This window comes from Ursus maritimus, unplaced genomic scaffold (genome assembly GCF_017311325.1).
Source record: "Ursus maritimus isolate PB19 unplaced genomic scaffold, ASM1731132v1 scaffold_11, whole genome shotgun sequence".
Classification (NCBI taxonomy): domain Eukaryota; kingdom Metazoa; phylum Chordata; class Mammalia; order Carnivora; family Ursidae; genus Ursus; species Ursus maritimus.
Genome location: NW_024423453.1, coordinates 5,569,062 through 5,583,018, shown reverse-complemented (window position 1 = coordinate 5,583,018; position 13,957 = coordinate 5,569,062). Strand labels below are relative to the sequence as shown.

The window sequence follows — 13,957 nt, the reverse complement described above, 5'->3', positions numbered from 1 at the left end:
CAAGATTGATTAGAAATGTCTGCCATGAGTATAAGCAAGGACTGGGGGGAGCCAAACATAAGCTGCATATCTGTCTTCTACATCACGGCGTCTCTCAAGATGATAGAATTTAAGGGGTGTCTGGCAGCTCAGTCGGTAGAGCATGGGACTCTGAATCTCGGGGTCATGAGTTCGAGCCCCACGTTGGGTGTAGAGTTTGCTTAAATAAATGAATTCATTAAAAAAAAAAAAAAAAGGAAGGTGATGTAACTTAAGAAGGAAAAATGTCCCCTGACCTAAATTTTTTTTGGTGAAGTATCATAGCCTAAGGGCCTGAGCATAGTTATAATAAAAAGCCACATGGTTGTGAAGTGTACCGTGGCTGAGATGTACCAGGGGCAGATAACAATCATCCCATTGGCTACGCGGCTCGCTGACGGCGGCCCAGCAGGGGCATTGTCACATCACAACAAAGCGCCTTTGCCCACAGACACACAGGCCTGATGGCTGGCACTGATGGCTTCCCTGAAAAATGCGCTGTCCTCTGTTCTGAGTCAGGCTGATTGTTCAGAGCTTAGGGAGCGAGGCTGAGGTCCAGATGCGGGACGGCAGTGTGTGCGGTAGGCTCCTTGCCGGCAGTGCTGTGGCCACGTCGTATCTACACTTGTGATGCTGCAGCGCTCTGAAATGACCTCCTTGCACCCTGACCCGCAAACTCAGAATCCCTGTTTATCCCTAAGGCACATCCCACTTCCTCTGAAGTCTTCCAGCACCGCCACCAGCCCTGGCCAGAGCTGGCTCGTTGCTTCTTGTCAGCCCAGCTGCCGGGACGTTGCCAGCACATCTTTAACAATGGAAAGGATCAATTAAACCTGCCAGTACTTGAGGAATGGGATATAAACTGAAAGGACAGTGACTATTCCAGGGTGCTTTCCTGGTCTCTGCTCCGATCACGTATGAAGCACAGTCTAGCAGCAGCGCAGTAGGCCAGGGGCTCTGCTCCTGTGTACAGGGGGCTGGCCTTAGCTCTGGACAGTATGCTGGTGGTTCAGAGGCGTCCTGTACCGGGGGCTGGTGATACATATTGAGAGGGCGTCACGTGTGTTTCCCTGCTTTGGGCTCGTGCAAAAGTCATTGACTCATCGCCCACTGGTTTATGGAAAGCAGATAACCGATGTAGGAAGTCGCTGACCAGCGGTATCTTGACTTAGACATACTGCGTAGCCACAAAAGGTTAACTAGTGTTCAAAGGTCTACTGAAAGCCAGATCTTGTGTATGGTGTCTACTGGAAGGCAAAGAATAGAAAGCAGAACTCCGAAGAGCTTAGACGATAAGAGAGCTCTATCAAAAACAAGGGTCACTGAAAGATTGGTTAAGTCTCCAGCGTGGTCACATTTTGCAGGAATACGTTGCCATCCTCTCTGAGTTAACTTTTGGCCTCCCGGTAGCTCCCTCCTGTCGGGAAGATGGCTGTGGTCCTTCCAGGCAATACATAGCAAAGAGCAAGGAAACCTTTCCCGCCCGGCCCTTACATCACGTTGGCTAGAAAGTGGGTCAGTGCCCACCCCTAACAAATCAGCAGTAAGGGAATGGGATTACTAAAACTTGCTTAAGTCATTAGGATGTACTCCTAAATCGAAGATAACGTCACCTTCCTTGGGAGAATTATGAGTTGAGAGAAACTGGACAAAATCAGGATTCTTTTCAAATGGAAAAAGAGGAAGGACTTGGCTCTTGACTAGGCAACCAACAGTGTCTGCTACCTATGCTCAGGGGAGATGCCACACCCCTATTTCCATATTACCTTCAGAGCAGCAAAGTCAAAGGGCCCAGTGTGCAGATTACCTAACTTGGTGATGGTGTGGCCACTTTTCATATTACAATGTAGCCGTCATCCGGTGAGATAAAGACAACACATAAAAAATAAATTCAGATAAGACAGAAAAAATCTCCATTACCTGACTTTACCAATGAATTCCAATTCTCTACTCTCGAATCAGGACAGTTTATTGACTGTGAAGACACAGGTCATTCCACTAGGAGGGGACATTTCTTTGAGATAAGAAAGCGGAGAGGGGCAGCCTCGGGGTGAACAGGGGAAAAAGCTCCCTACGAGGGCATATATGCAAAGTTCCTAAGGCAGAAAACGGAAAGGACAAGAAAGTGGGGGGATGGTTGGCTCACAGAGAGCAGGGAGAGAATGGCAGGTGGGAAGGGTGGGAATGGGGGACAAAGAGGTCATTCGGAGCCCTATAGGTCCTAGTAAGGAGTTGGGGATTTCATTCTGTGTGCAGTGGGAATCCACTAACAGATTAAATCGGATCTACAACTTTAAAGTGACACCAAAAATCCCATGCAGGATCGCCTTAAATGTTGGAAAGAGTAAAGCCATTTAATGTAGGCTCTGAATCATTAGAGCAGCTACTTACAAAGTCCCAACTTAACACACAGTTGCCAGGAATTCAACTTTATTACCTTGGTTTTATGCAAAGTTGACCTTTGGCTCCAGTTGGTGGCCGCGTGTTTATGGACCCTGGGGCCTAGTGGAATGGCTTATTCTGAAACAACTCCTAAGAGCTCTTAAAGAAACAATAACACCTCTAAGGAGAAATGAAGGCTCCTATTCCAAATTCGGTGAGGCTGCTACTTGTCTCCACAGCTGTTCACTGGTTAATCTCCTAACTGACTTAGACCCTTGAAGGAGATGCTGCCAGAAAAAGGATGGCCGAGTGCAGCCCCCACCTGGTCAGCCGGCCTTGCTTCCAGTCATGCGTGTGGTCCGCACGCTCTGGCACATGTGCCTGGGGGAGCACTCCGTGACCGAGACTGCCTGTTCCAGCTGCGAAGTTCTTTCACACTTCAGGTTGCATCACTGAGCTCAACACGTTCCAGAACTCTCCTGTTTCCTTGGCGGTTCCTTGATAAAAATGCCCAAAGCCAGTTTATTTTTCAACAGTCTTTGAGTACCTGCGTCTGTGTGGAGGCAAACACAAGACAGGGCTTTGAAGAATGGGGTTCGAACAGTGTTAGTTTGTGGTTATGGGGAGCTCAGAGGAGTGAGCCTGGCTGGAGAGCTAAGCCTTCTGCTGGCTTCCATGAGAAAGACGGATTAGGGAGTGGAAGGGGGGTAACCGAGGACAGTTGTGGTTTAGAGGCTACTGCAGGGGTCCAAAAAGACGCTAAGGAGGTCGACATTGATAAGGCCAGTCCCAAGGTAAAGGAAGAGTTGGCCGAGAGAAATAAACAGATATTCAGGCAGTCAAGCCGGGGGAAGGGGACTTTCTAAATGATTAGACGTAGGACAGACTTGGGATCGCCCCAAGAGTTTTCAGCCTACCCCATCTCTTCCCCAAGGGAGAGCTCCCAGCTGAAACATAACGTCACCAGCTTCTTCATGAGATCCTGCCCGGATCCATTCCGCTTTGCCATGACCTCTTCCTGGTACACTGAGGAGGACTACGTGGCATCGTGTCTGGTCTTCGGAATAAAGCTCTGAGAAGTTGTGTTGCTCTTGTTTACAAAACATTTTAAGGTGCTTCTGGGTCAATGCAAATGATTATGAGTCATCTGTGCCTCTTTCCCCTCGGTGGCAGGCAGTCTTCTAAGTATGGGTAATGTCAGAAATGAAATGATTTGCCTGAATGTTGTTTCTTTTCTCTTTTCATTATGAAGTATATTCGGTGCTCTTCGAACTGGTGCTTATATGGTGTACATTTTGATGACCAAAGGCCTGAAGCAGTCAGTTTGTGACCAGAGTTTTTACAATGGACCTGTCAGCAAATTCTGGGCTTATGCATTTGTGCTAAGCAAAGCACCCGAACTAGGTGAGTGTCTTCTCTCCTCCGTTTCCACCCCCACCCCTCTGGGTAGCTACACACCCACAAGATTTATTCATTTGAAAACGGACAAAGAAACGGTTTGCGGGTCCTGTTTTGTTGGTTGCAGGAAAGTTATAATCAATGAATTTGAGTTCTTGACTAACTCTTCCGCTCTTTCTCTCTCCTCCTTCCCTCCCTTTCAACAATTGTCCGTTGCGTATGTAAAGAGCAAAATAGTTTGTGGAAGCACGCAGACTTGCAGACACTACTGGAGATACACTCCCAGGGGTGTACAGACTCTACACACGGTCCCTTCTGTCCATCACTTTAACGGCTGTGCTAAGATGAGAATATGGAGGAAAATTCGCAATGCAGCTCTCTCGCAGTCCCACATGGAAACAGACTTTCATCCTGCTGTTAGGATTCAGACGAGGAGACTAGGCTTTCTGATTGGGTGTCCTCGTGTTCTGATTAACAAACGCTAAGGGTTGGTTTCTGGTGTTGTTTGATTTGAACCATCCAAGACATGGGCCTTGGAGAAGAGGAATGTGGCTCCCTTTCTAGAACTGAGTCCAAAATACTGGCTGTGTACATAGAGTCCTAAGGTTTTTCCTTCAACTCTGTAATGGTCTTGAATATAAGTGTGGTCCAGATTCACAGAAACAGTGGAACATTAGTGGCAAGGATGTGACATGGATGTAGTTCCCCCGTAAAATACCTTTGCTGCCGGAGAAAGGGCTCTGCTGGTGATTATAAACTCTGGGTTCATCCATGAGCAGTACTGGCCATCATCTCACAGACTCGTATATATCCTTAGGGAACACCTAGTCATTCTCTGGGTTTTTTAATTTTTTATCAGGAATTAAGAATTGTTTATTACTTCATTCAAAATACTTATTTATAGATGGAGCTCCCTCTCCTGTTTTTCAAAAAAAGGGGGTTAGAAGTTGTACTTTCCTTACAAGCCACATAAACACAAGCTATCCACAGTCTTTCTTTAAGGTGTCTTTAGTTCATATCCTGTGTCTGGTCACAGAGGACGTGAGGTCTCTCGGATGTTCATGTGCACAGCCAGTCTACCCACTTTCTACCGGCAGCTTTACACCTGCTGTCCACAGAGAGAGGGCAGCCGATTTGAGCTGTCGGTTTGACCATCGTTTTCCCAAGTCAAAGGCAAGGGAAGAGCAGCAGAGGAAAACTTCTGCAAACCTTTGCTAAGAAGAGCAGGGCTATGGAGATGGTGTTCTACGGTCCAGAACAACTAGATGACTGTTGCGTGTGCCAGCACGCGCACGAGAGCCCGGGAAGGCAGCCTTAGCTTGAAAAGCACCTGCGGCAGGCACTTAAAAGGGGCTAGAATGCAACGTCTAACTCCTCTAAAGAGAAATTTAGAATGTGAATTTTATGAACCAGGCCCCAGGAGGCGATTTTTTGTATTTGGATTGAGATCACAAGTTGCCAAATCTTGGGCTCGAGAAATGTTTTTCAAACGTGGAACTATAGACAGTGCCTAAGACCGATGTGTTTTTAGGAATTTCAGAAAGAATTCTATGGGAACATTTTAATTTTGTGCTTTCACTTATAGATAAAATACAAGACTGTCTTGCCAGATATGTTTCTTTCATAGCGATTCTTCAGATTCATAGAGCCTCGGAGCCAGATTACTTTTTCTCAGACTAGTGTTGGTCTGAAAATGTGAACATGGATACTCATGTATTCTCTTGGGGTGGTGTGACATTTTCTTTAAAATTCATGCATTATTAATGTTTGAGAATTATTCACTTTGAGAAATATCAGATCTCTCTGCTTTTAATTTAAGCTGTATAATAAGTATCCTTGTGAATCTCCCCGTCTTTTTTGACAGAGCTGACTACAGATGTATGACCACAGAAAATGCACGAAACACGTGGCTCGCCCTACATGTCACCACCGACCACTTTGCCCAATTTCACTACCCTCACTGTTTTTGAAAAAACTCAGCAATGTGCCTCTGTGCTTTTTGCCCTTAAGCCTTAAGTTGCAAAGGAGCAACCTCAGTCTTTGCTTCTAGAAATCCTTTTCCTTGCAAGGGCTGCTTGTCTGTGCTCTGAGTTTTATACAGTTGTATTTGAGGGACTTGAAACTAAAAATGGTCCCCCCTGCCTTTAGAACAATTTCTTGAAGAACCACCTCCACCTCTTCCTAGTGGTCATGTTTCTTCAAAGGCATGAGTAGACCTATCCTGTCTGTGCTCCCATCTTCTGTTCCAGGTTGACATCAAAGTTTTAGGATGGCAGGCAGAGTTAGAATTTCCACACGTGAGCTATTAGTGAAGCAGTTAGAGGTATTTGTGCTGTTGTCCCCTGTCTCGTTAGAGTGTTGGTCTGGATGATGCTAAGTAATCACCTGTCTTAATTTAATCTAGACCCAGACACGCCCCTGCCTACTGCCCCAATGTTGGCATTATAATTGAACACAATTCTAGTCCCTCTTGAGCCCAGAAGGAACTTGTACTGTAGTCCCTCGTGCCATTGTTCGAGGATCCCTTTCCCTAAGACGCCTCATTCACCGTAGTGGTTTGTAGGTTGGATATCAAACAATCCATTTCTTCACAGTTAAAATATAGGATTGAAGTGCTGACAGTGGGCTAAAGAGTTGGAAAAAAGACAATCCTAAGCTTGATCTGGTTCTTTATTGAGGCTAGTGATATTCTTTATGTAGTTTCTGGTTCATTTTACAGATATTTTCATGGTCAGAGTACCCTTTTTTCAATTTTAAGATATGCCTTATTTTCTCTCAAATGTTCTGGAGCTCATTGACAAATGGCCTCCCCAAACTAAACTGCTGGATCAAAATAGATCCAAAGCCCAGATGGCCAGCCCCTAGCCCTAATTTAGCGACCATGTTTTCTTGGACGCCTTCGTGTTCATTTTGGAAGTTAAATCCCTTTCCAGCTTTTTCGCTCTTAGAAGACATTGTTGCTACCATTTAATTAAGAAAGATCTATCCACTTGGATTATTGAGAACTTTCCTTAGTTTTAGGTCCTAAGCTCTGCTTTTCAATACTCTAAGATTCTGGACTCCCTTATGTGCAGCAGAACGAGAAGGTTCTTGGGAGAAGGAATAGTTCTGTGTTCAATACCGAAACTCTATTTTCCCACCAAAACCCGCATGCCTGCAGTTTTCACTATACTTTTTTGGGGGGTGTGGGGGGAGCAGGCAAGACACACCTAACATCGAAGCTACCACTTCTAAGTGTACAGGCTGTGGCGTTAAGAATACTTGCACTGTCGCACTGTCGTCAGCACCTTGCTTCTCTAGCTCTGTTTCATCTTCCCCAGCTGCCACTGGCCAGTAAACACTATCCTTCACTGAACTCTTCAAAGCAAGGAGGGCTTGCTGTTTCCGCAGAAAACAATGAGCTCATTTCAGTGAATTAGAGAGTTACGACCCATTAGAACAAATGAGAAGAGAACCACCAACCTGCTTTGTGTGCCAAAATCTTTGCGCGCCTACTGTTGGAATTATATTAAAACCTGCTGAGATTTGCTTTTGTTAAAACTTGGAAACATCTGCTCTGAGTCTAGGTCCTTGCTCAGTTGAGCTTGTCATTGTTTTTGAAACTCTGACTCAGCAGAACTCCAGCTAACTCTACGAAGAGGGGCACGGCCATCGGGGGCAAACCACACATAGTGGCCTCTTGGTGGCTGTGAGCACCCCGGGGGCTTCCAAATGCCCGCTGACTGCTCCACCGTGACACAGACATCCGTACTTAACAGGCACAGAGGCTGGAGGCGTAGCGTTCGGGAGGGAGAATACCATGCCCTGCCTGCCTGCAGACTGGCTCTTGGCTAAAAATAGCTGAATCGAAAGTTCGAGGGACTGTGGTGGAGAAAACATGAACCAGCGGTCACGCACATGGGTGATGTGGTTGAATCATTCAAGAGTCGAAAGTCCCACTGCTTATTGTTGGGCAACATTCTTTCCATAATGCCAACCAGACCTTTGACCAAGAAAGATGGGTTGGCCAACATCAAATACACAGTCCCTATCTTTGGTTTGCCTTTCTAGGTCACTCAGCTTTTGGCAGGCCTATAAATACCCGAGCTTGGTACGACCGGCTCATGACAAATCAAGTGTGATATTATGCAGTTTCTGCAAAAGAAAAATAATTTATAACTGCCAGGGTGGTGTGACTGGTGCATCTCAGCTGCGGTATCAAATAAAAGAAAAGGAAAAAAAAAAAACCGTAAGCAGTCTCTGGAAGCCCTTCTGGAAACCCACATTTCCCCTTCCCCTGACCCAGGCAAAACTGCCATTCCCCAGGTCAGCAGCCTTCTTGGGGACAGTAACCTTGATGCAGCATTGGAGTGGTGGTCCTGAGAGGCTCCAGGCCTATTACTGGAGAATACCCATCCTCATTACTCCACCAGCCATCCTGCAGGTCTGTTCCAGAAAAAATTCTTAAAGGAATTCCAATTAATTTTGTTTTAAAGATCTCATGACATCGGGGCTCCTGGGTGGCTCAGTCAGTTAAGCGTCCGACTCTTGGTTTCAGCTCAGGTCATGATCTCAGGGTCGTGAGATCGATCCCCACGCCGGGATCCGTGCTCAGCCCATCTGCTTGGGTTTCTCTTTCCCTCTCCCTCTACCCCTCCCCCCGCCTGCACTTGCTCTCAAAAAAATAAATCCTTAAGAAAAAAATACAGATCTCATGACATGTGCTTCACCTCCAGTTCCCCCATGTTAAATGGAAACACGTAATGTGTCTCATGCCCCCTACTCATGAGATCTGAGACCCCCTACTTAGACAGGAAAACACAAAGCAAGTTTCAGTACCAGAATTTTATGTTCCACTTTTCATTCCCGGTTAGCCCATTCTAATATGATCTGGTTTTTGTCCCCTATTACTCTCCTCACATTAAATTTGTTCTTTAGACAATGAAGTTTTAATATAAAAGTGACGATAGAGTTAAAATTAAATCTAAAGAATTAAAAAGAATGAGATACTTATTACTCTGTAACAAATATCTAATACCGTGTGCTTGGATATTGTGTGCCTTATACATTTTAGTCATGCTTAGAGCCTCATAAAAAAAATCTTCTTAATTATGAATGACTGGATTTGTTTTTACCATGTAATTCCTTGGACTTCTACCTTCTTCCCACCGTGAACAAAAGGAAGCTGGAATTATTGTGTCTATGTTATAGCTTACTGAGCGAAGGGAGGCGTAGGGTAGTCATTACACAGAGATAGTGGGTCTTTGACAGGCACACAAAAATAGCCCAGTTTAACACGAGGAAGCAGACCCCAGGTCCCCTGATACCAGCTTTGTCCCTGAAGTACACAAGTCAGAGTTACTGTCACCATCGCTCATGATCAGTTGGTCTGACTTTCATAGGCATACTATGTCAGGCATCTCACAAGAGAGAAAAGGACTTCCAAGAAAATTTTACAATATGTTTAGAAATGCAGGAACTGGTAACTCTCCTTTTCTGTTCTAAACAAATATGAAGTAATAATGTTTAACACTCCAGGAGGGAAACAAACGAATAGCTCCTGATGAATGGAATGGCCTACCCCCTGTGTTACTCCAACCATGTCCATCAGAACGTTAAAAATCTTCGCAGTCCTTGACCTTTCCTAGAGCCAAATGGTTTGGGACATCCGTGAAGTCTGAGGGGTAAGACAAGGATGAGTACTAATTCCCTTTGTGCTTAATTAGATTTCAGACTAAGAAGAGGGACCTTCTAGTTCTCCTTATTGTACAGAAACGGGTCGGGTTTGAGTTCACCAAAGGTCATGAAGGTGGTTGGGTTTTCCCATCCTTGAGAAGAACGCAGAACTAGGAAAGAGAATGGAACATAAATCCCGTTTTCATACTTGTTAATGGAATCGTGTGCACTTGTTTACTCTGCTCACTCTTTAGCCGTTCTGACAGAAATGTCCTAGTGTATATTTTTTGGAATCCCTAAGGCTCTTCGGAGAATCATTACATACAAATAGCATCTACCTACCTGAGCATAATTCTTAGCTTCTATAACATAACTTTTCCTACCTTAGGGACAGTGGTCTTTTTCTTCAAAAGGATATTGTTAATAACAGATTCTGGAAAGCTTCCTCAACATTAACTCCATAAAAACATGTGTCATTCTCAATTCTTATCACTTGATTCATTGGTATTAAATATTCGGGTTATCATGTTCAGCAAATATGGTAGAAGGTGACTTTTCTTCTCTTTTTCTGTTTTTGCCTTTTGTTTCAATTTTACTCCTCTGACTGCCAAATGTCTGTGAGGCTTCACCTTTCACAGGGAGCTCACAGAGATAGGTTTTTGAGGAATAGCTGTGGGCCATATACCAATGAAAAATGGTTTTCCTACTGTAGAGAGGCCTACGGACATTTTGCTGGGCACTTGAATTCTAATCTGTTTCTCTCTGTTGACAAAGGATCTGAGGGAAGCCACTTGACTCTCCCAGATAATATTTCCTAAAATGTACGGTCGAGTTAGAAATTGGGTAACGCAATTGCTAATATCCCTTCCAGATCGAAAATTGGTAAGATTTCGTGTAAAACATCCTTCTAAAAGTAACATTTATTGTGTGTTCTCCATGTGCCAGGAGGGCACACTGACTATCTTATTTAGTCCTCAGACAATCCCAAATTACCATTGTTATCCCCGTTACTATCCCCGTTTCACCGAAACTGGAAAATAGTGAGGATAAGTAACTTGCCCAAGCTCACGGTAAATATCCATCCAGGATTCTAACCCAGTCCAGTTCACTCTCAAGTACGCATTCAAGCTGTGTACCTTCTTGGGAAAATATGAGTTATCATTATGTCATGGTCGAGGAGCTCATGCAGATCATTTTCCTTCTCTTTCTTTCAGGAGATACAATATTCATTATCCTGAGGAAGCAGAAGCTGATCTTCCTGCACTGGTATCACCACATCACTGTGCTCCTGTACTCCTGGTACTCCTACAAGGACATGGTGGCCGGGGGTGGTTGGTTCATGACCATGAACTATGGCGTGCACGCCGTGATGTACTCTTACTATGCCTTGCGAGCAGCCGGTTTCCGAGTTTCCCGGAAGTTTGCCATGTTCATCACCTTGTCCCAGATCACTCAGATGCTGATGGGCTGTGTCATTAACTACCTGGTCTTCTACTGGATGCAGCATGACCAGTGTCACTCTCACTTTCAGAACATCTTCTGGTCCTCACTCATGTACCTCAGCTACCTTGTGCTCTTCTGCCACTTCTTCTTTGAGGCCTACATCGGCAAGATGAGGAAAACAACGAAGGCTGAATAGTGTTGGAACTGAGGAGGAAGCCATAGCTCAGGGTCATCAAGAAAAACAATAGACAAAAGAAAATGGCACAAGGAATCCCATATGGTGCAGCTAAAACAAAACAAAACACATGAGCAAACACAAAACCCAAGGCAGCTTAGGGATAATAAGGTTGACTCAACCCAGTAAGTTTATGATCCTTTTTGGGTGAGGACTCACTGAGTGCACCTCCATCTCAAAGGACTGCTGCTGGAAAACTCCATTCCCTCCTTAACTGTCAGCTCTAGGACAAATGAAACAAAAGTGAGCCAGAGGCACAGAAAGAGAGAGAAACAGAAGGTCAACAAAGGCTATTAACACGATATGAAAAAAAAAAAAAGTATTTACTAAGTGTTATATTTCTCTAAGAATGAAAGAAGTTTACTTAAGAAGCTGTGCGAGCACATACACACACAATCCTTTCTAATCCTTTTTGACATTAAACCGGAGCCAATAGAATAGATAAAAATGGAAGAGACACAGGGTGTATATCTAGAACAATAATGCTTTTGCAAAAATTAAAGTCTGTTTAAGAAAGGCTAGTAGCTGTAGCCCCCATGAGAAAAGATGTGTTAGTCACCTCTCGTGAAAGCGGATGTAAACAATTGTGTTTCAACTAAGGGAAGGACTGGTGTTTTTCCCTTCCTAGCACAGTCTCGGGCTAGTGAGTTTGCCAGAACCAAACGGGGCACGATATTTTTCCAAGGTTCTTCCTGGGAGGGTGGAAACAGTGCAGACCAGTTCCTAAACGGGCATCTCCAACCTCAGAGCGTTTCTGATGGTTTCACCGTTTCACTCTGAAGTGAGCTGTACAGGATTACCCTTGGTTCAGTCACCCCAGGCTTTTGAACAGAAGAGTAAATACCGAACAGCAAAGTTAAAACTTGACCAAATGATTTGAAAATGGATTCTGTACCACCTCTAAATATGGTCCGCCCCATACCATTCTTGAGCTGGGAAAAGGACAGTGGGGAAGGATGGGAGCCGAGGATCAATCCGACAGACACACTCTGCATACCCCGCTCGATTTGACTTCACACACACACTCATGACTTTCCAAACGAAACCCTGTTGTACAGTCCATATTTTCTATATTTTTGTGAATTTCAAAAAGAAATCTGCAGGGCTCTTCCTGATATTGGGTGAACACTGTGTTTCCGCATCATCTGCGTCTGCTCCCTGAGCGATGCAGAGGTGTGTAAAGTGCCCTCTGCTGGTCAAGTGGAGATACTTCAACTAACCCTTCATGGCAAGTTTGGCTGGAACGGTTGACAACAAAGGGCCCCCTCTAGACTTACCCTTCAAATTTTCAATGATATAAAATACTCGTCATATTTTTGGCCAAATCAGAAGACCTTCTTCCTGCTTCAAGTCAGCTTCAGAAATTTTTTTAAAAGGGACTTTTGCTCTGGAACTCAGAAAATCAATTTATTAAGAGCCATATTCTTTAAAAACAAAAAAGAGAGAGCGAGAAAGAAAGAAATGAAAGCTAGATAATATAATATTATCTGTAATACTTCAGTCCTTTACAAGCCAAATAAATGTGTAAACATTCCTAGTATTTCAAAGAAGCAATTATGTAAAACTGTTCGATGTGATATGCTAGTATTCTAATTGGTTAAGTAGCTTCATGATTAGACACACTAGATGACACGATTAGCGGCCACACTGCATAGATGATACATGCATGACCACACATACATGCGCACAGATGTGGGGTACACTCAACTTCAAAGCCCAAATGAACAGGAACACATTTTCTGGCTAGCAGAAAAAGAAAACTGTTGTTTATCTTTCTTGCTTTATTTGAGAGTGTACAGTAAAAGGGATTTTTTCAGATTATTTTTATATTATTTGAGCTTTAACTGCTGTCATTCATGAAACAGAGCTGCTCTGCTTCTCTGTCAGAGATGACAAGGGCTTTCTCAGCATCTTGTTTATGTGTGGAATTTAAAAGAATAAAGTTTTATCCCATTCTGTGTGAATGGTTTGAACAATGAACAAAGAATCCATGCAAACCAAGTCATGACTGCTAGATCCCGGGGCGGGGGTGGAGGGGCGCTTTGCAGGGGGGGGAAGGTTACATCTGTGTTAAGTTATCGTGGACAGTCTGTGATGTCTTGACATTGGTTCATAGATGAGAAACAACTGATGGAGGGATATGTTGTGATCCTTAGGGCAGTAACTGACACGAGCTAAAAGGATAGGTCCTGCTATAACAACTACGAGGTTCTTAGGCTGCAAATAATGTTCTTTTGAGCTTTGAAAAGACATGATACAGTGCAATAAGCTTTTTTTTTCTCATGAAAGAAAATGAGCAGAATAATTCACATGAGGAAAAGGCCAAATAATAGCTGACTTGAGTGTAATTGAAGGACCAGTGCGAGCTTATCTGGTTGATTTAATTTAATTATTGAATCCATTGATTAATCATTGATCCTTTAATGCAGGTTAGACTAAGGAAAGGAACATAGACCTTAAATAGACTCTAAATGATGCTTCCAAAGCACTTTGATCTTGATACAGGTTCATACTTGTGTTCACTCGTAAGATAACTTAGAATTTTTGTTTACAGGTTGAATGTCTAATAAATAGTTTGTAAATTGGCTAAATATATCTAAAGTCTTTTCCGATGTTTCTCATGGGAAGAAAGAAAACTCTTTTAAAAAGTTCTGGTATTACAGGTTCAATACAATGTTTTTAACATCTCAGCTTCATTGCCTAATTATATCAAGATAAGAGGCTGGACCACTAGCCCCTGGCAAATCTGAATCCTACCAGAGAACGGACTGCCACATAGATAATCCTACTGTCAGTTAACATTCCAGAAAAACTTGGGCAGGCAAG

At 43.9% G+C, this 13,957-nt stretch overlaps 1 protein-coding gene across 2 annotated transcripts in view; it reads left to right on the top strand.

The window, feature by feature from the left end:
* The window catches only part of ELOVL6 (ELOVL fatty acid elongase 6), a 126,646-nt gene extending 113,551 nt beyond the window's left edge, over nucleotides 1-13,095 (top strand). For both annotated transcript variants that reach the window (XM_008689430.2, XM_040626249.1), the window contains 2 exons: nucleotides 3,653-3,804; nucleotides 10,668-13,095. In XM_008689430.2, coding sequence (XP_008687652.1) covers nucleotides 3,653-3,804; nucleotides 10,668-11,092 — 577 coding nt within the window. In that variant the 3' untranslated portion in view covers nucleotides 11,093-13,095. The remainder of the gene's footprint in view (nucleotides 1-3,652; nucleotides 3,805-10,667) is intronic.
* Nucleotides 13,096-13,957: the final 862 nt, after the last annotated feature.